This window comes from Triturus cristatus, chromosome 12 (assembly GCF_964204655.1).
Source record: "Triturus cristatus chromosome 12, aTriCri1.1, whole genome shotgun sequence".
NCBI classification, from domain to species: domain Eukaryota; kingdom Metazoa; phylum Chordata; class Amphibia; order Caudata; family Salamandridae; genus Triturus; species Triturus cristatus.
Window position 1 is genome coordinate 72,567,385 of NC_140595.1, and position 23,078 is coordinate 72,590,462.

A 23,078-nucleotide genomic window follows, 5' to 3' on the forward strand; every position below is an offset into this window, starting at 1 on the left:
ACTTAATCTACTGCTTGCAAGTCTTACCTGGATTGGTTGCATTGATTGCCAGAGAGATCGGAGGCACTGAAGGAGGCACTGGGGCTTGTTGCAGCAACAACTGGCTGGCGCAACAACCGTCTGAGCTGGCATCATCGATGGCACACACTAAGCCCAGCAGCATGGCCTCCTTGGACTTGCTCTTCACTGGATTCTCTTTGCAAGCTGTCGGGATCCCACCCTTGTGGACTAGCCGTCGGAAGACACGCTGGAAGGGTGCAAACATGGGACACGTCTCAACTGGAACCTTCATGACGGTGGCACAATCCTGGCGTAGCCTCTGAAGCCAGGACGTCAGCGGTGCCCTTGGTTCATCTTTGTTGCGAATATGCTGCTGGAACTGGAAGAGAGCGTGCCGAAAGTGGTAGTGTTTGCTATCCTCCTCGGCACACAGAACGGGGAAGTTGTCTCCACTCATGGTGCTCGGCAGGATGCTGATGCCGAACCGATTTAGGATCTTGTTGCCCGGATGGTCCGCTATTGCGCTTTTTCCTTTGTTTTGAGATGCCCACCACCAGGCATGGCCTCCAATCAGAAGCCCTCCTCCCTCCGCAACAAACTCATGGAGCTTCTCAGCATCACGGTCACTGTAGGCGTTGCAGCAGTACACGCTAAGGTTTGGGACCAAGCCAGAAATTTCACTGGCAATACCATCTTGACTGAGAAGCCCATGGAGGCCTTTGACGCTGTTGTCAATGCCGATCTTCCCCTTCCTCCTGTTGTCGAGCCAGGAAACCGCGTTCTGAAGGAACTTCTTTAGCTGAGAGTGTGACAGATATGCTTCATGTGTTGTCACCAGAACCCGTCCGTTTCCATACCGTGCCGCTGCCATGAAGCACTGATGGGAATCACTGAGTCCAACGGGGAAGGCTAGTTGCCCATGGACTAACAGTTCTGAAGGGACTGCACTGCCCTTGATGTTTAGATGAGTCACGCCATTAAAGAGATACTTCAGGTCTGGAGTAGCATCAACACCATGTCTATGGGAAAACATATTCTAATCAGACAATCAAAAACTTAATTTATTGTTGATTTTAATAAATATTTCAGCAATACACATCTAAACTCCAGTTAATAGTAATATAAGTATACCTGGAAAAAGCCTACTTAAAAAGTAACAATTTCAAAATCTGCATAATCAAACATAATGCTTTGCTAATTTTCGCAAAAGTGTCATCACTTTCTGAAATTGATTAGACAACACATTTATACAAACAGAGAACCAATTCTTTTCAATCTTCAGGAATTTACATAGCATCTCATTCTGGTCATATTGCTTCTTTCAATTCCATAAAAAAATACATAGATTTGGTTGTAAATTTAAACATGTTTCTTTTTATTTTTTTGAACACACACTACTCTTTCCATGGGATATAGGCCCATGCAAGTCTAACTGCCCTTATTTAATTCTATAGCTGTATTCTAAGGTGTTTTTCAAATTTGATTTGAACATACTCTAAGGTGAGTCAACTATATTTTCTGTTATCTCTATTGTACTACAGGTAATTAAAGATTCTTGTTCCTTTCCAGTTTACTGAGAACTGAGACCTTTTCTTACACTCTTTAAAAGTGCTGAGTTGGAGTTTTGATAATAATTTAGAAGATATCAAGACTGTACACATACAGATATGCTGAGCTGGTTCACCAATCTCTAGATGAACTCAAAAGGAACCGAAGTACTACATCCCAAAGTACTCTTCCAAAATGTACATTCTATATCGCCTCATGAAACCACACTGGGCATCCATTTTGTAGCCGCGCATTATTCAATTTTATAGGTTTTGGTCAATATCATTCTCAGACCTAAGTCCAAAAATGAAAAATTTCAAGGCAGCCTTGGCATTCCGCAAAGTTTTAAAAACTTGGCTGTTTAATATTTAGACTGAATGCACTTTTTGATCTTCCCTTTCTGGTTAGCTAATTCAGCAAGATCGCCGCGCCTAGACACCCTCGGGTATTAGTGTAAGTTATAAATCTCAATTTCATTTTATTTCACTCATTATGCTAATTTTCATTTTCTTGCTTCCCTCTGCAATTTTGTATCTGGAAGGATACTCAAATATTTAAAATGCTTCCCACAGTACATTGCTTTAACATCCCTCCGTGAAGTGAATTTTCACATCACCCAAATCAAAATACACTTCAGCCATTACTATAGATTATTTTAATATGCACTGCTTATTGCCAATGGTTGAGCTAACGCCATATGGGTACCATTTGCTAAACTGCATACTCCACGTGAGAGTTAACTAGAGTTATCATCAAAGAAATGGGTCTTAGTCCGTGCTTTAAAGATGTTTAATACGTGAAAATGTATTCACCAGTAGGGCCAAACAACACTATTTTTGACACCCCATCTCCCCAAGAGTCTCTGTCATTGTTGTAAGTTAGCAATTGCCACTAACACAAACCAATATTTGTGTAAGTCCTTAATTAACACAAAATAAAGTGTATCAAGTGAATACTTAACCTAATGTATTTTTAGAATCCATCTTCACTTTCTTAAGGATGTCATTATGTAAGATGACGAACATATGGGTCATTTTCTGCATCAATATGGTGCCAAAATAAAAATAAGTCTAATGATATACAGTATGTCTGACCCTTAGACGTCTATAAGATTTTTGATTTTGTAATAGGGTGAATGCTACAAATAATCTAGTCTGACAATATATACTAATGGAGTACTTCTAAAATTTGCAACATCATCAATGAGAAACAGTCATACTGTATGTAAGATTTATCACTTTCTCACCATTTGTCATATGCATGTAAAGTCTGCCTTTCAATACTTCTCCCTATTTGTTGTGGAATAACAATTTGGAATCTATTCCTTGAGGGTAGCACACATTCAATAGAGTTCTAATCTATTCACACCACCATGGCAAGCTCTTTTCACCTACCTATTAATATAAAACCACCACATAGCTACAACTTACATAACTCTATTGAACTCTTAGCTGATATGTCATTTATTAATCTTCCACTGAGTCTGTCTCTTGCTTAATAACTTTCTGTTCTTGTCTCCAGTTTATATCCCTCCTTCACATGCATATCCTCTCATCTCTGTTGCACAAGGAGTACCTGCAACTCATTCATGATTCTCCTCCTGCTTGCACTCTGTATTTCTTAACATTCTATTTGTATTCCCCGGTCTCTACTCACTTCCCTCCCCTGCTACCTCTTCCTCCTCACTATGACCAGAATATTTACGGTCCTATCTCTTGCAGTCGACTCTACTACTATGAGCTTTCAAACAGATTTAGGCACCGATGGCCATGTGACTGAGCCCTCATACGTGGTCCTTTAGTCTTTCTTCTGCCCCATTATTCTTTTGACCCAATTCATTCTGTTTATTATCACTGCGTTTGATTATCAATGTTGCGCTATCAAAGCTGCTGACTGTTCTTTGTTCCAAAAGTCCTTAATCGCGTCCTTCATGTGAGGTGTACCAATACCAACCTTGCCTTTCCACTTACATCTTAACATTCAGAACGTCAACGGAAAAGGAGGCAGGTCACTTGGGGAGACAACAATTTACTGCTAGAGTCAACACACTAGAAATGTACGAAACACAGGCATACTCCCCAAAAAACAGATTGCAGATATTGCCACTAGCAGTCAGTCAAAGACAGGACCACTTTCAAGATCCCCATCCTCACCTTCACATGGCTCAGTGGCTCAGCACCCACCTACCTAAAAGACAAAATACACAGATATTCACCCCTGGCCTCTGTGTTCCACCATCTAGAGGTGATGGATGCTACTTAGTGGCAGGATCTCGCCTGTGGAAGAGCCGCCCTAGCTACCGCGCCTGGCCTTTGGAAAGACTTGAAAACCTACACATTCTTCCTGATGGTTCTCCTTCTTTTACAGTATCTCGTGCACCTATAAGCAGTTTAGTGATGCTGTGCGGCCGAAACAAACAGGGCTGAAAAAATAAGAAAATATTTAGGGGGCAAAATGAAATCGCCCTAACTTATTTGCTCCTTCTACCTCCTCCCTCAGTCTTCCTGGGATCTTTACAAAAAATCTGAAAAGGGCCAAAGTAAATAAATTGTGCTCCTCTTGTGCCTATTTCATTTCTCAATATGATTTTCCACAGGATGGCCCACATTTCTTTTCTCTCATAATTTCACGAACAATAGTTTTCCAATTAACAAATTTTGAGTGTCCTGCGATTATATCCATGAGGACAAAATCAAATATACGACTCCCAGTGGGAACCCAGATATGCAACAATCTCCCTTGGCTCCTTAGGGTCTGTAATCATTCAATTTCTTGAATACTGATCTCCATCAAGTCTCAAAATGGAAGATGAAGCCATGATTAAGGTCACTCTTGGGAAACCGTAGGATTGTGTCGGGGACAGCTATGTGTCTGACCGATAGAGCTGGATCCCCATGAGACGTCTGTTAGAGTTAGGTTTGCGAGGCTGATACAAAAATTCATGCTTTCTGACCTCTAAAAGAAAGTTAGTGCCAGGGAAGAGGAGTCATTCACTTGTTCCACACATGGGTTGGTGAAAGAGAGTCACACTTCAGTCTCTGAAAGTCTGTTATCTTTGTGAGAGGAGAGCCAGTGCACAGGCACTCACAATTCATATAGACTGTTGAAAGGCCCACTGGGACTGGAGAGTCAGTGACATGTCGGGTATTCTGAAAGGCAGATAGGGCTGAGGGAACACCAGTAAACAAGGCTGGGACTCTAATTGAGCGCAAGGGATAGAGATAAGTCACTCGCCCGCCAAGATGACATCATAAAGTCTGAAAGTCAAATAATGATGGTAGGCAGTTGCCTCTAAAAAGTAAACAGAGCCAGGACAGAGGGTTGCCAAATTTCAAGCACCACAATATGACACTGACGTAGCCCCAAGGCATTTTATGATAAGAAATAAAATCCACAAAGGTCGGTAGTCGAGGGGGGCTTGGCTGTGCCTTACATCTGAGTCTATTATTGGGCTGCCCAGCTGGTGACGATCAATGACATTTGGTATTTGGAGATACAGACAAACCTGCCTACCAAGTTGATCAGGAGGCCATGGGTGGTCAGGGCTACCCCTCGATCCTATATAATAAGAAGCAGACTAAGTCGCTGCCACACCACACTCAGAAGGTGGCACAGCGTGGAATGATGCAAACAAAAACTTGGGCTGGGATGGCAGGCTGACAGATAAAGGTTTCCTTAAGTGGGGACTGATTGGTATCAATTGCCTTGGAGATATTTGGAGGGGGGGTGCTTCACTGACATTCGAGGAGCAGGGGAACAGTTTCGATATTTGCAATTGAAGCACGCATTGCAGTGTCCATGCCGGAGGGGGAAACAGTTTCCTGAGTCTTCCCTTCTGGAGGAACGACTGTTGCTAGACCCTATGCCAGCCAAGGCAATCACACTGGTTTATAAGGAAATAATGAATAACTCCCCGGATCTGCTACGCTCCTTGCGGGAGGTTGACGTGGAACTGAATGAGGATGACTACTGGGCGGAGGCTTTGCACGGCCCTAGGGAGGTGGCCATATGTGCCCGCTTCTGCCTCATACAGTTGCGGATAGTGCACAAATCCTATTATTCCAGGTCTCTGTGGCATCGCTTGGGCTGATGTGATGCAACTCTCTGTGCCCGGGGATGCAGCACGGTGGGCTCCTTTTTTTCATTTCTTCTGGGAACGCCCTGTGATCCAAATATACTGGAGGGGGGTGGCGCAAGTTATGACTAAGGTCAGGAGCCTAACAGTGCCACTTGATGCTAGATGACAGTTGCTGTGTATTACCGGGGAAAACACTTGGCCCAGGTACACCAAGATTTGGCTAACATTAGCAGCAGGGGTGGCAAAGCGAAATGTCGCCCACGCTTGGGGTACGCACCTGGAAGAATGATCTAGATTGGTGTCAACAAGCGGAGTGGGTGATTTACCAGGGTTGAGGTTGCCCTAAGAAATACGAGAACATTTGGGACAAATGGGATACATACAGGTACTCATGAAGGCTAGATCTGGGGCTTGGTCGGGGATGGAGGGAATGTGGTTTGAGCAGTGAGGCTATACGAGCTTCCATCCATACCCAATAATCCATGTATTGTCTACTAATATGTGCAACTGCTGTGAAGCAAGGCCTCCATGTCCGAAGGCGCTGTGCTGTTATTAGTAATTATGTGTTTGGAATGTACTGAGCAACTGTCTAATAAAAAGATTTATTTAAAAAACAAATCTTTAGCCTTAAAGCATTCTAAGATAAACAATTATTATGTAATACTTTTGATAAATTATAATGCCTAAAGATTGAAATACAAAATATATTGAGAGCCTAGAAATAACTTATTTTTCTCAAACGATCTAATAGCTCATGGTCAAATACATCTGCATCTATTCATGTTGACTCTCCCCAAATGAGAGACAGTGCCCGAAGCACAAGGTCATCTATAACCTAAAATAAAATTGAATGTAAGATCATTCAAATGCACAGAGCTAGGATTCAGTACTCACGGGATCACCAGCTTTACTGCAGGAATCTCTTTAGGGACAGGGAACACCCCTTGCACACCTTTGTTAGGTGTGAAGTGAATCCCTGCCACGCCGATGATGCGGTTTCCAGGAAAGTTGGGGATGACATTTGCAGCACCATGTGAGGATGCCCACTGCCAGGCCTGGCCCCCGATGAGGATCCCACCACCTCTCTTCACAAACGCAACAAGATCACCGGCTTGCCTGTCATCGTAGGCATTCATGCAGTACACTCCGAAGGTATCGGAGAAATTCTCACTGGACTGAGCAGGAACGCCACCACTGGTAAGAGATTGGAGCAGGAAATTTAGACTCGAATGGACACCAACCACTGCTTCTGGAGAAGACCGAAGCCACCTGACAGCGTTCTGGAGGAGCTTGGCAAACTTTGGACTATTCAGGTAGTCATCATGGGTAAGCACCAGGACCCTTCCTTTCCCGTACCAGGAGGCCGCAACCAGAACTTCACCGTTTGAGTTCACCAACAATGGAAATGGCTTGTCTCCCGAGAGCAGCAGATCACATGGGGAATCCTTCACCGTGAAATCCAGTACATCGACTCCAGCCACCAATCTGTTGAATGCTTCTGAAGGACTCATGTTTGAAGAAATTTGTTATCTGCAATTCAGAAGAAAAACAAGATCACTTTTGATTGGAAGCGGAGAACATCATTGTTATAGGGTAGTAACAACAACAGATTCTAAACAGAAGAATGAAGGAAAATTCAACTTGCATGGTTACAGGAATGGTGAGTTCTTGCCTCACCAAACAAAAATATTACTCAAGGTTCACAAAGTAAGTTAAATGTTTTTAACTTGATTAAATTATTTTAATGTTTGTGTGAAGTAAATTTATTAGAACACAAATGCCTAAGCTTCTTGGCAGTGTAGAATTAAAGACAACTTGATTAACAATATTAGGAGAGACTGACTGGTTAAATGCCAAGCATTAGCATCTTCGGTCAAGAATGGTCATCTGACTTAACACGTAAGTGTGGAGGCCGGAGACCCAACGCTCGGAGGCTGCCTTCTGAGGGTACTCTTTCACCTCGAGAGGCTGATCGGGGAGGTGGGACTGGTAGCAGGAAGTAGGTGTTGAGCATGGATTGTAGGTTTCTACAGCCTTCACCCATGGAAATTTGAGGGCGATGAAGGACAGAGGCCTTGATTTAGATTTCCGCGGCTGGGTTACTCCTTCAAAACCGTGACGGATATCCTGTCGGCCGAAATATATATCCTATTATATCCTATGGGATTTACATTTCGACTGGCGAGATATCCGGCACCTTTGTGATGGAGTAACGCATCTACTGATATCTAAATAAGGCCCGGAGTCTTCTACTGAACGCCTTGTGCACTAAGGCCATGGATTTAAAAAAAAACTCTACGCACCCTTCGAATGCAAATGTTATTTCTTGAAACACCTGCGGTCCATCATGGAAACCCTATTGCGTGTCATGTTTCTGCATTTGTTTGGTGTCCATTGTCTCACCTGCTTTTCTACCTAATTTCAAATATTCTTCCCTTGAATGGGCGTAGGCGTGCGCCGACATACCCTGCGCCACCCAACAAAATATTTATTGAATAACGAAAGTCTGCTTCGGGGCAAATCCTCACCATGAGAGCACAGTTTTAACCCCTGTTAATCTGTTCTAGGCAGAGCACTGTAGGTGAAGCTGCCAGTAAGGTATTGTTATGATCTACATCACACACTCAGATTGGAAAGCCATTGGCGCAATATCACACGCCACGTCATGGAATTGTTAATTATACAGTGCTTATGGCACCCCCGGGCTGCCTCAAGGCGCTGAACAGCTCAACAGTAATCATCTATGCGCTTCATTATTCTGAGCCTTTCCTCAGGACACGACAGGACTCGCACCACTGGTTCTACGAGAAAAAGACGACTTTGAGAAACAGTTCTGAGCACTCCTAGCCCTCAGGGATTTTTTTTCTCTTTAAATTAGTTTTTATGAAACACTAATGCACAATATAAACCCATTAACAAAACCTGCCCAGTACCCCAAATCTGCTCCACCGGTGTATTTAGACATTATTTTTACGTAAAGTACACACCTGCAAATCTAAAACAAATACTACAGAGTGCATTGTAGGAATAAAGTGCACCTTGGCTGTTTCACACCCTCTAATTAAATGTAAGGTCAAATGCCAGATAGAACCACATTCAAAAAGATAAAAAGCTTGGATAAAGAAAGGAACCGGAGGCTAGTTCCTTGCCAGTTTACTACAATGGAAAGTCACACTTGCCAAGTGGTTGTATGTCATATGAGACACCATCCTTCAGTCTTACCTGGGGTTCCTGCCTAAGGTTGCCTAAAACCCAGAACACACTTTACGCCTGCCTACTTACGCTTCCGGTAGAAGCCCACGGGTTCCTCTCCTGAGTGGCTGATGCCAGCGCTCATAAAATAATGGTGCAAAATGGATTTCCTAGTTGTAGCACCAATTACAGTTTTAGCAATGGCCTGACACGAGCTTGTGAAACCTAGTGCAAAATACCCTGAGCACAGTATATGGTGGTTTGATGGCTCAGTGGTCTAATGATCCTCTCCAGGTTGATAAAGTCTGGAAAAATAAACACCCATTATCTGTTGGTAGTACAAGACACCTCGTTTGATGTTAAAGCCTTCAGTTTCCTGCCGGCTACCTGTTTTGCTTCAATCTGCCTAATCCATGGTGTAGGGACTCCTAGTTGAGATCATTGATTTTTATTTTTTATTAAATTATGTTATATATTCGCCACTGTCCTACATTTATTTTAAACTTAGGGTGAATGTTACAGACATCTGTGACAAGAATTCCATCACCAGGCATGTCAGAGATTTCCCAGCCAGCTTCGCGTGCCACTTCTCCCATCCAAACCCTTATGCAAAGGTTTCAACATTCGAGTTTAATACTGCCTGCTGTGCATGGCTGCTGGGATATTGCTTCACATTTATAGGTGTTGGAAGTTGCTTTGCATATGCCATATGTTTGCAAAGAAAAAACGGTACGCCTGTAAAGGCCAGAGCTGTTGGACTTGCCAATGCTTGTTTGCAGAGGATTACACATGGAACTAACTCTTCTGTCAAAAGTTGGCAAATCCCCAGGAATATACATTCGTCAGAGTTGTATTTTTAAGGTATTAAATCGATTTCTTCTACATTTAAGATATGTCTGGTGCACATTGTCTCGCAATCTTGAACATCTGGACATTTTCATGCATTTTTTTCTTCATATCTGCCTAGTTTAATGTCCAAATTACCTTAAAACCACTTTTCACGATCAGAGTATTAATTCTGTCATTCATTATCTCAAGAGCAGCCTTCAGACAACACAGATTCAAAAACTGAACTGACTCTCTGTGTTGACTATTCAAATGACCACGACTCAGTGATTTATGATGAAATAATACATTTGAATTAATCAAACGTATACATTCTTGTTAAGTAAAATATGAACACATAGTTGGGATTTGTGGGTGCATCTTTTTAATTTAACCAAATGACTCAGTAAGTAAACTTCAGGTCAGGAGTCTGAATTCCAGCACGGACAATTCAGTGTTACATCCTTCTGAGGTCGGCTTATAAAGCGGTACCATTAAATTCGGTAGCAGTAACACCTTTTATTAACAGCACTAAGACAACGCAGAAATGTGGTAAGAAGCGTCATTTATAATGCAAAGCTTTAACATCAATATTATTATACAATAAAGTTAAAAGGTGAGCTTTGCTCAAAGCCCTTGGTTCCAAAAACAATTGTTTGATGTTCTTCTGCTAATTAATCAGTCACTTTATGTATGGGGTAAAGAAACCCCTCTCATACATTATAAGCATACTGAAAGTCACTGAGGAGTCCTGTGACCATATAGAGAAAAGAGACCCCATGCTGAGTTCCTTTATAAGGCCTCAGAACTCTGAGGTGACTTGCAATTTCCTTTAAATGTACTGTGGGGTGTACTTTAATCCTTATAATACACATCATGAGACAATCACCTTGGTGAGTTGATCTTTCGTTTGAAAGAGATAGGTTGTTTCAACGTGAAGAATGAAAGTAGAATTTCTAGTGCAAAATTTAACACTCAAAAAACAGATATTTGTGACAAAATAAATGTTAATATCAGTTTAATACAAGTCAAATAAAAAAAATGCGGTTGCTCATAATGTTTAAGGCAGCGAGAATCTATGGTTCCGATAATTACCTAAACATGTGGAAAAGTTAACATGCTGCCATAAATATCTCCTGTCAGCTTATATCATCTAGAAATAGAAAGCACACATAGAAAAAGCAGGGTTACATTTTAATACTTTAACTCCAACTTCAATTCCACTCTGCGTCCTGCCTTTCCCCTGGCTCTAGCAGCTGGCATCTTTCAGTCATCACTAAACTGCAATACGTTAATAAAAATATACTAGTAATTGTTATGACGATTTTACAAATAGCTCATGTCAATAATAATTTTAAAAAACGAGACATGAAACACCTTGCCGTGTTTAAGATTAAGAGCGAGCTCTTACGTCGTTTTCTTTCCCTTCTAAAGTTTTGGTGCAGACACCAAACCACAGTTACTCCCTCCAGACAATAAAGGGTTGATAATGCCACCGCCCTTTCCTGAAAGCTCCTTATGTGTGACATTTTTGAAGCACTGATCGTCAACAGTAAACGTGCAAAATGCAGAGAAATCAAGCAGCTTACCTGCCAGGCTCTTCCCTCCGTGTCTGTGTCACACGAGTATTCTCTTCCTCTCTTGCTGATGGGTCTGGGCAGCCCTGTTCTTCTATCTGCCAATCGCACGCAGAGAAGAACGCTCGCACAGATCTCTGGGAGTTGTGGTCCCCCCAGGTGTCAAACCCGTTTCAGCTACTTTCTGAGTCAGAAACCGCACTACATCCTGCAGGGATTAGGGAAACAGGACAGAAGGGCTGCTGTGAGGAAGGGAGGTAGCCGGGACCCCACCCTCGGCGCCGAGGGAGAATGACTTCACTGTCGGAGCCCTGCAGAGCCGGCCAGGGCAAACACTCCCAGCCTCACACGCCCATGTCTGGCCCGGCCCATCCGAGAGCTGAGGCCGCGGCTTTAGGAATGCGGGCACCATTACCTGAAACGGGGTGTTGTACAGCAAAACAGCTAAGACAGGTTGTCACTGTTCACCCCTTCGTCTCTGCCAGTGGAACTGGTCTGGGCACCCTTCCACCTGGGAGAGTTGTCACCTGGCCAGCATTTGAAGCTGTGTTTTTTGTCCTTCCCTGAAAATAAAAATGAGGAAAATTTACCAAGGCCAGTAATTTTCCCCAGTGAAATATGAGTATAAAACAAAATGAGTGAAGAACTCACTTCAAAAGTTTAGTTTACAGTTGTCTTAACTCTTCATAAATGATTCTTAGAGTAAGGGTAAGCGTTCCGTGATACATAATACTATATGGGATTGTAATACTTTAGGGCTGCGGTTCTGAATTTCTGGGAGGTTTGGTGCCAACAGGCAGTAAGTGTATTTTGCACTGGCCCATAATTTTTTGCACGTCAAATTCTGCTGGGTTAAGTCTGGTGAAATTTGTGTACGTAAAACATATGCAAGATTTAGAGTTCTCCAGTTTGGAATGGGAGAAACCATGTAGCAGTATCGCATTATCCTCAGTTCCGACCTATGGACCTCCCAATAAGAAGGAAATAGGGAAATATGGGGAAAAAAACACCCCCTAAGATATTGTGGTTTCCACCAATGGCATTACTTCGAGATATTCCAGTTCAAAATGAGACACTTCTGCTTCAAGCACCAGATCTTCGTCCTTCCTGAAATTCATAACCTATACAACTAGGTAATATTTCTTCTGAGAAAGGTGGTAATCCTAGCACCGGAAGCTGTATTTCCAGTAGGTACCCCAGGGGTGCAATGTGAGTTTGCGCACCGCCTTAGCGGCCCTGCAGATTTTTCTGCAGCCCAGTCTGTAATACAGATTGCGCTTGTGCAAAATGTGTTCTCTCAAGATTAAGGGGCGATTCAATCAATTATAGGGGGCGTAGCCAAATACAAATGAAAAACACTTTTACTACTACAACTGCACCTTATGACAGATGTAGAATTAAAAATTTGCGAGCATTCGTGACAAGAATTTTCAATTCTATTAAGGACACGGAGGCGAGGATTATGCTTCTCATTTCTTCACTCTAGGAGCTCAGCAGCCAATGAAAATACAATAAAAAAATCACGTGACCAACCATAGAGTATCGTGATATATAAGGAATAAGCACAACCATAGTGTCCTCTTTCTTTGTCACCCAGAGGCGCAACTAGAGCCAAATTTCGGGGGGGGGAGGCGGGGGGGGGGCTAAGAAAAAATTTCGGGGGGGGGGGCTGAAACCCAGAGGCGCAACTAGAGCCAAATTGTTTGAGGGGGGGGCTAAGAAATTTTTTCGGGGGGGCTGAAACTTTAAGCAATAGGCAGAGTGGAGCTGGAGGGGCTCTTAGAAGGGGTGAGCAATAGGCAGAATGGAGCTGTAGGGGCTCGTAGAAGGGGTGAAACAACAGCAAGGCCTCATTAACATGCAAATGATCTTTTAAAGACCTGTGAAGTGCTCGGGTGCGGCAGTGTGTCTGCCCGGGAAGCTGTCTCATCCCGGGCTGCCACACACGACGGGGGGGGCTGAAGCCCTTCAAGTCCAATGGGTGTTGCGCGCCTGTTGTCACCATAGTAGTTAAGTCCATGCACGCTCTGTTCTTGAAAACCAACCGGCGGATGAGAGTTTCTCCAAACCATCAAAACTTGAAGACCCAACGGGGCTGTCCTTTGAACCGGGACGCCGCCCAGGAACTCCAACTGAGTGGGAACAAAAAGAACTGTATAACCTCAGCAGCACGAGTAGACAGGCCTTTACTTATTATCTGCACCTGAAATAGTAAAGGACTACTCCGTAATAGCTGTCCAACATCAAAAGACGAAACATCAACAATGTCGAAAAAAAAGGGTGGGAGAAAGAAGACATATGCAGTATAAACATCATTATGGATCAATTACATATCATATAATGCATCACAGTTTTTGTGTCAGGAAGCAGGCATAGCGCGCCTGCATCAACTACAAGTCCCAGACTACCCGGAAATAGAGTGGGAGGAGCTGCAGGAATAAATAGAGACGACGCACACCCGACGCTGTGCGTAATTCAGGACAAACGAGTTCCGTGTTTCCCGAACCCGTTCACCGAAGTTTATTGAGAGCCTCATCGAGTTCTTCCCTCCCTGCATTGGCGAAGGGTAGTTTTGTTCCTGGCAGGGTGCCTGGAAACCCTCCATCGTCTTTTCGGAGAAAGCGGAAAACGAGACGTTTTGACGAGCACGCGAGGATCGGCGTGCAAGACTCAGCCGGGTTCTTTCTTCAGTCTTAGAAGCACCGTCAGGTATCGGCACCGGAGCTCACTTCTCCCAGGGGGGGAGTGAGCCTTTTGGGGACGTGGTACATTCTGATCGCCATAGTCTCTGGCAAAGCAGTGAACGATATCACAGGTGCATTTGGGGGTGTAACTCTTACCCGTTTTTGTGTCCTTACCCTCGCTTCCCGAAGCTTGGGTGCTTTGAGTAAAGGTGGATAAGTAAATAGAAGCTGGGATCCGGAGAAAGCGGTGAGGCAATTGTTGCGGACTTCCTAGGACTCACCATACAGACTAATTAAGGTTCATAGTAATCAAAGGTTCATGCCTTTAAGCCAGGAGCCCCGCTTTGTTGGTATTACATGATCGACATTGCAACTTTCCTTTTTGTTTTGATTTCATACGCCACAAACGAGACTGTCTAAACAACTCTGGGTGAAACTCTAGAAACCGTATGAAATTTTGCTTTCGCTCTTAACCTTTCACGAGGGCATTATCCCATAGAGGAAGTTACCCTGTTGGGAGGTGCCTGTATGTTTTGCGAGTTGCATGGTATGAGCCTGATTTAGGTGTGGGCTTGTTTATGGCGCAATATTGAAGTTCACTAAAATAGATCATTGGAGATCTTAGCGAGAATTACTGAGTGTAGCCTTATTTCAGGCATGTCAATGTACAGTGTTATTTCTATGTTTGTATTTCTTTACAGGTTCTAATCCCTGCTGTCCCCATCCTTCCCTTCCCTCGCTTGATTGCTCCAACCTTCCGTGCCTTTAGTGCAGGAGTTGGGGACGTCGAGAGGTGGACCCCCTATAGCATCACCCGAATCCTGAGGAGTATTGGACCTGGGACGGAATCGTGACATTTTGGGTGGGATAATCCTCGCCTCCGTGTCCTTAATAGAATTGAAAATTCTTGTCACGAATGTTCGCAAATTTTTAATTCTATGTCAGGACCGGAGGCCCTAAACAGCACAGTGAGCAAATGACAGAGACAAGATGGCGGCCGGTTAGAGGCCGAGTGCAGCACTAGCGATGTCGATCTGGGTCTGGTCTTGATGTCAAGCCCCCCCCTGAGCTGGAAATCACCCCACTATACTGCCTTATACTATATATTACTACATGGGGCCCTGGAACTCCCGTAAAAGACTTTGGGCACTTGCTATAAATCTTGGGCTCCGGATAGTTAGGCGCTCCATCCTGAAGTTCCTGTCTCACCTGGCAAATCTGGGCTTGTGGAGTGTTATGGCTCCGAAAATGGCCTCGAAAGTGGCGAACGCCGCAGGCTCCAAGACGGCCGCAGCGGTGCGAAGGCTGCGTGGTGAGCCTGCCACGGGTGCTTCAGTGTTGGGACAGAGCGGCCCGGAACAAGCCCCGAGTGAACCTCGGCAGACGCGCACACCGGATCAGCCGAGGAGGGGGAGAGGCGTGATCCCCGGGAAGAACCGCCCAGCAGGCTCTTCAGTGGTCGACATGCTGATGCGTGGCAGGGAGCAGCTAGCGGAGGTGGCTGGGGGCCTGAACATGGAGAAAAATGCAAGAAGGAAGCGGAATGAGGAGGTGAGCCCGGACAGGGCCAAAGGAGTTTCTCAAGACACCCTGGGCACTGATGAATGTAACTCAATCACTAGGGATTTTGGACAAGGCGAGGCTGTTACACTTATGGTAGAAGCCGCCCTCAGTAATAACGGTAATGGCTGCAGTATTGGCCGTGAGGGGTCCCCCCCACTACTAGCCCCCTCTATGGCATCTTTGGGGGCACTACAAGATTTAGACATTAACAATAAGAATCTGGACACGACTTCTATTTTTGAAGGAGCTACAGCTGAGAGGGGGTTACAACAATCTACCTCAATGTAGGGGGCTGGTGATACGACGTGGGGGGGATATTCCAGGAGGAGATAATGACAGATTGGATCTGGATAAGGATAAGGAGCCCAGTGACTGTTTTTTTTCTGTCTCCGAAGAGGCTGAGTGGTCTGAGGATGGTGATGATCGTAGTTCATCATTAGGGGGGAGTAATTTGGTTCGGATCATGAGGGCACTGATCAAAACCTCCCCACTATAACCAAGAAACCTAAGGCACAATCAGAGATACAAGATCAAGGAGGGAAAGATTTAAGCTGGGACTATTCATCCGCTACCCCACTCTCGGGTAAACTCCCCCGGTAACTGGTAATACCCCTCCTACGCTAGAGGTTATACACCAGGCCATCCTAGCCCATAGGGAAGAAACGCGTCAGGATAGTCGCAAGGCGCAAGCCGCCATGAGAAAAATGCAGGGGGTGGTCAGGAAACTCTCCAAGGTGTGGAAATATGGATTTTTCTGGTCAGTTATGTCCCCTATCTTGGACCCCAATGGTTCCATGTGCATGTTACAAGTACATGTATGTTCCCTCCAGTTCCAGTTATGAAGACGCAAACACATGTGCGTCCACCATCAACATGTCCTCTGTCAGATCCGCCATGAATAGGCCGGATATTCCATTCTTAAGTATGAAAGGCCACCGGCTTTATATGGTTCACTTATGACATTTTACAGTCCAGGCAAGTAGGCCCTGATTCTGTCATCGAACTCTTCTTGCCTTCTGCCTCTGAAAGCTCCAGTCTGAGCCTGCATCCGTGACCATGAACTTTGTCTCATTCTCTGCGCGGCTCACGAAGCCTGACATCAGCCTATTCTCTGCCAAGAACTGTATTTCACCTTCGAGTTATCTGCTTCGCCCCTCAGCCGATGCATTCCTGTCTAGTAGTTTAAGTAAACATTCCTTCCAGCTACCGAGCAATGGCTCGGCTTCTCTGTCTTTATGCAAGTAATTCATAGTCCTGTTACCATGGAATATTCCTACCCCCTCGCATTTAGTGTAGACACTTAGACGCTTGTACACGCACGCACAGTCAGTATAGAATAGATTCTGTCCGAGAGTCCTTCTTTTGTGGATAACATAGTTCTTTAAACATAGGATGTTAGATATGATTTGGGATTAGGTTGACTTGACCCCCCAGACTTTTCGTCTCCACATGTAGAGCTAAACGTCAAGTCCCCTTCACCCCCTAGTTGCACGTCAATCACACGTCATGCTGCTGCGCGCGCATCTATGCCAAGTATTATCTTATAGATCCACCTATATATGACATCATAACCAATTATGTTCCTTTTTACTCCTTATTACACCCATTTTCGGTTACGCATATGAATCGTCATTTTCCTTATCAATTGTTACGCCTACTGCATTCGTTTCATTTTAATGTATGTTCTATAAAAATCACTTCGTGTCAATAAAGTATGTACTTCACTTCCTGAACCTTCGTGGTGACGGAACTTGGAGCAACCGATTATAATCGATCATTGGAATAAAGCCCATTCCGAACCTCTAATACCACGGATTCTGCCTCTTATTTACTGAGCTGTTTTATTATGTTTCTGTACCAAATTAAGTCCCGGTAATTAAATTATTTACCACATGAATGGCGCCCGAACAGGGACACTTTCTCATCTCACGCGCCGGCGGTGAGTTGCAGGCCCGGTCTCCTGCCACAGCTGGACGGACAATAACGCGTACCAGCAGGATTTCCTGTATCTCCCTCCGGTCAAGCGGGGGCGACTGAGGCTGCGATCAACACCCAGACGAGGCGGTGAGAAGTGCGAAGTATCCCGACCAGAGCCTAGCTGAGAGAGCAAGATCCGAGGTATACAGAGGCCCACCAGTTTCCGAAGTCCCAAGTCGAGTCCAGTCTCCGTAGTGTTCGAGTCGAGTCCAGTCCGGTTCAAGTTCAGTCCAGTTTCCGAGGCCTTCCGTTTCCGAGCTACCCGGTGAGTACCATTACTGGGGAGGCTTTCTGACGTGCACATAGTTTGTGCCGGTCAAGACGGGTTTGGGTACACAAATCCGGTCTGCACTGTTTCAGCAGTGTATCTGTACTGTTTAGCAGTATATCAAGCATATAATTCAGTTAATGTCGAGTATTATGTTTAGTGATTTAAGTTTTCCTTAGATCATCATCATTATTGATTGTTCAGGTAAATGTTAAATGTTAAATGTTTTCAGTACGTTCTGCATATTGTGGTATGAATGACTGTTCATTATCGTGGTTACTGTATTAAGTTTTGTTTTAAATCAAGTATCAGGTTAGTTCTCAAATATGCCGCTCTTTTCAAAATTGAGACAGATCACAACAAGAAAAGGGGTACTCGAAGAAGCCGTTCCTATTCCTCCTAGGGACACTCCAGGGTACTTCATGTATCATAAACATGGCTTAGACGCTATATTATTTCTTGATTTATGGGTAGACTACACCAAGGAATTACCAGAAAGTCAGAGGTGGCCCGCAGCGGGGACCTGGGATGCAGAGTGCATCATGAAAGTCGAGGAAGAGTTATGGAAAAGGAAAGTCAGACAGTCACAGAAAGATGCCGGTGAGTTATGGCGTAAAGAATCTCATAGACGTACAGAAAAAGCACTCCGACAGGAAGAGAAGAATAAAGAGAGTTCAAATAAAGTTCGAGAAAATCTATTAATTGAGGAAGGTATCCGAGTGAAATCAGAACAAGTAGACAGACAAAGAAATGCCCTTATGAATGGTATGTATCCCCTTCTAGCCGAAGGATTACCTAAAGCTACTCCAGAAATACCGAAAGACTTACCGCCCCCATTATTCCCAATAAAGGTACATCCTAAGGGGCATCCTAGAACCGCAGAAGATGTCTTTCTCTCCTCATATTTAGACGACGCAGCTCCCGAATATGCTAATTCCGCCCCACATAGACCGCATACCAGGGAGGTTCAACGCCAAGATCCAGTACCCGTATCCCTACAGCAACAGATCGTGTCACAAGTTCCGGCAAGCACATCTGTTTCTACATCTGTTCCCACAGCTGCTTCTATAGCTGTGTCCACACCTATAGTTGCTGTGTCACGTTCAACGAATCCTTTCACACCCGACACCCCAGATGGGGCTGCGGGAGGTGCTAGCAACATTTTTTCTACGCCACCCAGAATAAATAAACTTACGTTTCAAGAGTCAGCACATTCACGTACCCCCAAACTCATAAATGCCCGTACGCTTAAGGAACTTCTTGTAGATTGTAGATATGACCCTGTGCCCGGCAAAGAGGACGAAATGACCCTGGCATCATTACGTATCAGACGAGCCGCGGTGTATCTAGGGAAGTTACCAGGAATGACTGCGCATCTAGATAATATATATCATTTTGTTCAAACAGGGCGAGATTCTGAATGTATTAACAGAGCTATGGAATATCAGAAAGTGGAGATACAGGGGGAACTGTTACGTTTCCTCATAAATTGTGTGATCAGAAATCAAGACCGACCAGGGGTAGACCCGGAAGCAATGCAAATTCTTACCAGATGGAGTCAGAATATATCAGAAGGAAGACATGATAAGCAGAATTGTATAATAGCCATGTGCCGAAAGATCCGTAAAGAAATAGAACGCCTACACGAAGAAAGATTAGCGGTAGACCAGTTCGAACAAAGCGAGGAAGAAGGATCAGGACTGACCACAGGACAGTCAGACACTATAGCCTATGTAGGTAGAGGAAGATCTTGTAATAGTAATAGATGTCTTATTGACCCGATACGTCCGATATGTCCAGACAATAACAGGAGTTTCCCAACACCCATAGTCCATATAAGGTCTAACGAGCATTCGTTCCAAGCAGCTGACAAATTACTTCGAGAACGAAGGGGTTATCATTTTCTCGATTCTATGGATGAACAAGAATTAGCCAGGTCAGCTGTCCATTGGGTTGACAGTCCCGGAAAATATAGTGATGATACAGTAACACGCACATTTTTGAATCTCACCCCAGATGAACAGCGTTTAGCTGGGATTTATATGATTCAACAACTCCTTATACTATATCAGAGTCAGCATTCGGACCCTGGTCCCTTACCTGATATATTGACTGAATTACTCATGAATAGATGGAGAGGTTCAGGTACTAAATTAATTAAAGAAATACTAGAATCAAGAAAGCAATACATTCTTTTTGTATGTTCAGAACATGTTTCACTACCCATTAAGGAAAGAACCACGTATTACATGGACAGACAGAATCCTCTACGAGAAGTACACCCAATAAAGGGCGAGGACAATGAGTTTAAACGCGTATTTGTATACACGCCCATATCAAAAATAGAATTGTTAGAAATGAAGAAAGTGGTACCCAGTCATGACAAAGATCCAGCGGGTTTTCACCGAGAAATTAAAGACATGTTACTCATGGGAGAGTATACCTATCCCGACATTATGACAATATTAAAGGTATTAATGCCTGCTGGCATTTATGAGAAACTCAGGGAAAAAGAGTGGGAGGTAGGAGACCAAAAGATAGAATGGTCAGTATTAGAAGCAGAAGAAAAGGCCCGAACTGCAGGAGCAGGACTTGGGGATAAAACTAAAGCACTACCAGGTTTATTAGTACAGGTACTGCCACGTTTATTAACTACGAAAAAGGAAGATTGGGGTACAATTTCAGCCTGTAAACAGAAGCAAGATGAAGACACTAGTGATTACTATGCCCGATTTGAAAAATGTTTTGGTATAAATAGTGGCATAAAAGCGAGTAGCGAATCATACCCACATCTGTTTGTAACAAAATTAGTAGAAAATGCCCTGCCCCAAGTAAAGAATAGAGTATTAAAATTCGAGAGTACCTGGCAAGGTAACACTCCATCACAAATGTTACAAATGTTACAGTACCATCACAATAGAATTAGAGAGGAACAAGAACATGAACACAGACGCATGAAAGACACAAAAATGAAAATGCTAGTTTCTCAGACAGTTCCAGCTGAAGGACATAAAAAGGGTATGACACATTCTGGTGATTCAGCAGGACCTGTAAAAGGGACATGCAATTATTGTAAAAGGCCAGGTCATTACGTACACGATTGTCCAGTTTTGAAACATAATATCGCCATAGGTAATACAAAAGAAAGACCACGGCCACCTAGACAGGATCAGAATGAACAAGGAGCTCTGCAGCACGCACAGTCCATGCCAGCTCCACCACAGTCTGTACAGTTTGTGCCAGCTGCACCAGCGCTGCCCGTTGCTGCCACACAAACCACGACACGACAACTGTACCAGACCGCACAGTACGACTATCCTGATTATCAACGATACGCATGAACCAGCCTAGAGAGGGAAGTTGACTTACCCCTTATCGAGATCCCTGTAGATCAAGAAGGACCTTATGTACATAGTGAATTGTTAGGCCAAGACAGAAAATTTTTACTCGATACAGGGGCAAGTCGAACGACCATAAAACGTAGTGAAGTTCCAGGGGCACCCCTCTCAGGCTCTCAGAATATTTCCCTTGGTTTTTCAGGAAAACCTATTGTTAATGAAGTGTCACAACCTCTTCCACTTACGATAGGACCTTTGACCCGAACTACCGATTTATTGCTTACTAAATCATGTCCAGAAAATCTGTTAGGAATAAAAACACTGAAAGCTCTAGGAGCCATAATATGTTGTTCTCCGGAAGGAGTAAGATTGTTTTTACGTGATTTTAAAGGTCACTATGTATCTAGAGACATGGATCCCCGACTGCAGACTTTACCTACACATCTATGGGCACAAGGCCCTACTGATGTTGGTTGCATGAATATTACACCATATCGAGTCACATTAAAGGCAGGAGTGGTACTACCACGAATGCGACAATACAAGTTACCACCAGATGCTGTAGTGGCTTTGCTGCAAATCATTGACGAGCTCATTGCCCAAGGAGTGGTTGTGGAAACAGACTCCAATGTATGTAATTCACCAATAATTCCGATTCTTAAACGAACAGATCCAAAGGCCCTGCCAGTATATCGATTGGTTATTGATCTGCGCGAATTAAACAAGTGTATTGTGCCACAATTCCCTGTGGTCCCTGATATCTCGTCATTATTGACAGCTATTGATTCCGAAGCAACATTCTTTACTGTAATTGATCTCAAGAATGCCTTTTTCAGCGTCCCAATAGACCCGGAAAGCCAATATTTGTTCGGATTTAGTTTAAATGGGCGTAGCTTTAAATTCTCACGCGCACCTCAAGGATTTACAGAAAGCCCCAGCATCTATAGCCAAGCACTGAAACGAGAACTCGACAGCATCCACATGCCAGTTAACACTGCCTTGCTTCAATATGTCGATGATCTGTTGATCACCGCTAGAAGCGAACCCGAATGTGAGAAAGCATCACTGACAGTTTTACAATTTCTAGCTGAAAAGGGACACAAGGTGTCCCCTTCTAAGCTGCAATTCTGTGTCCAGCGAGTTGTTTATCTTGGACACTCGCTGTCCAAGGAGGGAAGGCAGCTTACACCCGACCGCATTCAGTTAATAGCTAACATGCCAATACCTAAGACACAAAAGGAAGTACGGGATTTCATAGGCCTCACTTCATACTGTAGACAGTGGATCCCTCAATATGCATTTCTAGCAAAATCGCTCATTCAGTTGACAACACAGGAGGCAGCCACATCGACTGTTCTCCCTTGGACTCAGGAACATACACAAGCTTTTGAAAGCCTAAAGAAAGCTTTATGTCAAGCACCTGTTTTAGCAACGCCATGTTACAGAAAACAGTTTATACTTTTTGTTACAGAACGCGAAGGTACTGCCTTGTCAGTACTCACACAGGAACAAGCAGGAGCACACAAACCATGTGCTTACTTTTCTAGTACATTAGATCCCGTAGCTCAGGCTTTGCCTGCGTGCCTGAAATCAGTGGCAGCGACAGCTTTAGCAATCAGACAAAGCGATGCCATAGTGTTAGGACATCCATTGACAGTTCAAGTACCACACGCAGTAGAGGTTCTTGTAAATAGAACGCAAACACAACACTTGACTATAGCGCGACTTACAGGGTACGAGCTTACATTGTTTCAGCCACATATAGAAATCAGACGCTGTAACACATTGAATCCTGCCACACTTTTGCCAGTAATCGGAACAGACCCACTAGCCCATGACTGTATTGAAGTTATTACTATAACGACGAAACCGAGACAAGACTTAACCGATGTCCCATTGTCAGATCCAGACCTGACATTGTATGTAGATGGTTCATGTATGAGAACAAATACAGGAGAGTTAGTGGCTGCTTACGCAGTCACAACAGATACTGAAGTCATTGAAACAAATCATATAAATACTTTGTCA

At 44.0% G+C, this 23,078-nt stretch overlaps 1 protein-coding gene across 2 annotated transcripts in view; it reads right to left on the minus strand.

The window, feature by feature from the left end:
- The window catches only part of LOC146772550 (TRPM8 channel-associated factor homolog), a 31,349-nt gene extending 19,850 nt beyond the window's left edge, over nucleotides 1-11,499 (minus strand). The window contains exons 1-4 of one of the 2 annotated variants that reach the window (XM_085639600.1): nucleotides 11,233-11,499; nucleotides 10,739-10,796; nucleotides 6,521-7,156; nucleotides 28-1,019 (exon numbers count right to left, since the gene is read on the minus strand). In XM_085639600.1, the coding sequence (XP_085495726.1) occupies nucleotides 28-1,019; nucleotides 6,521-7,137 (1,609 nt within the window). In that variant the 5' untranslated portion in view covers nucleotides 7,138-7,156; nucleotides 10,739-10,796; nucleotides 11,233-11,499. The remainder of the gene's footprint in view (nucleotides 1-27; nucleotides 1,020-6,520; nucleotides 7,157-10,738; nucleotides 10,797-11,232) is intronic. The other variant, XM_085639599.1, reaches the window with a different exon arrangement.
- Between the last annotated feature and the right edge of the window lie 11,579 nt (nucleotides 11,500-23,078).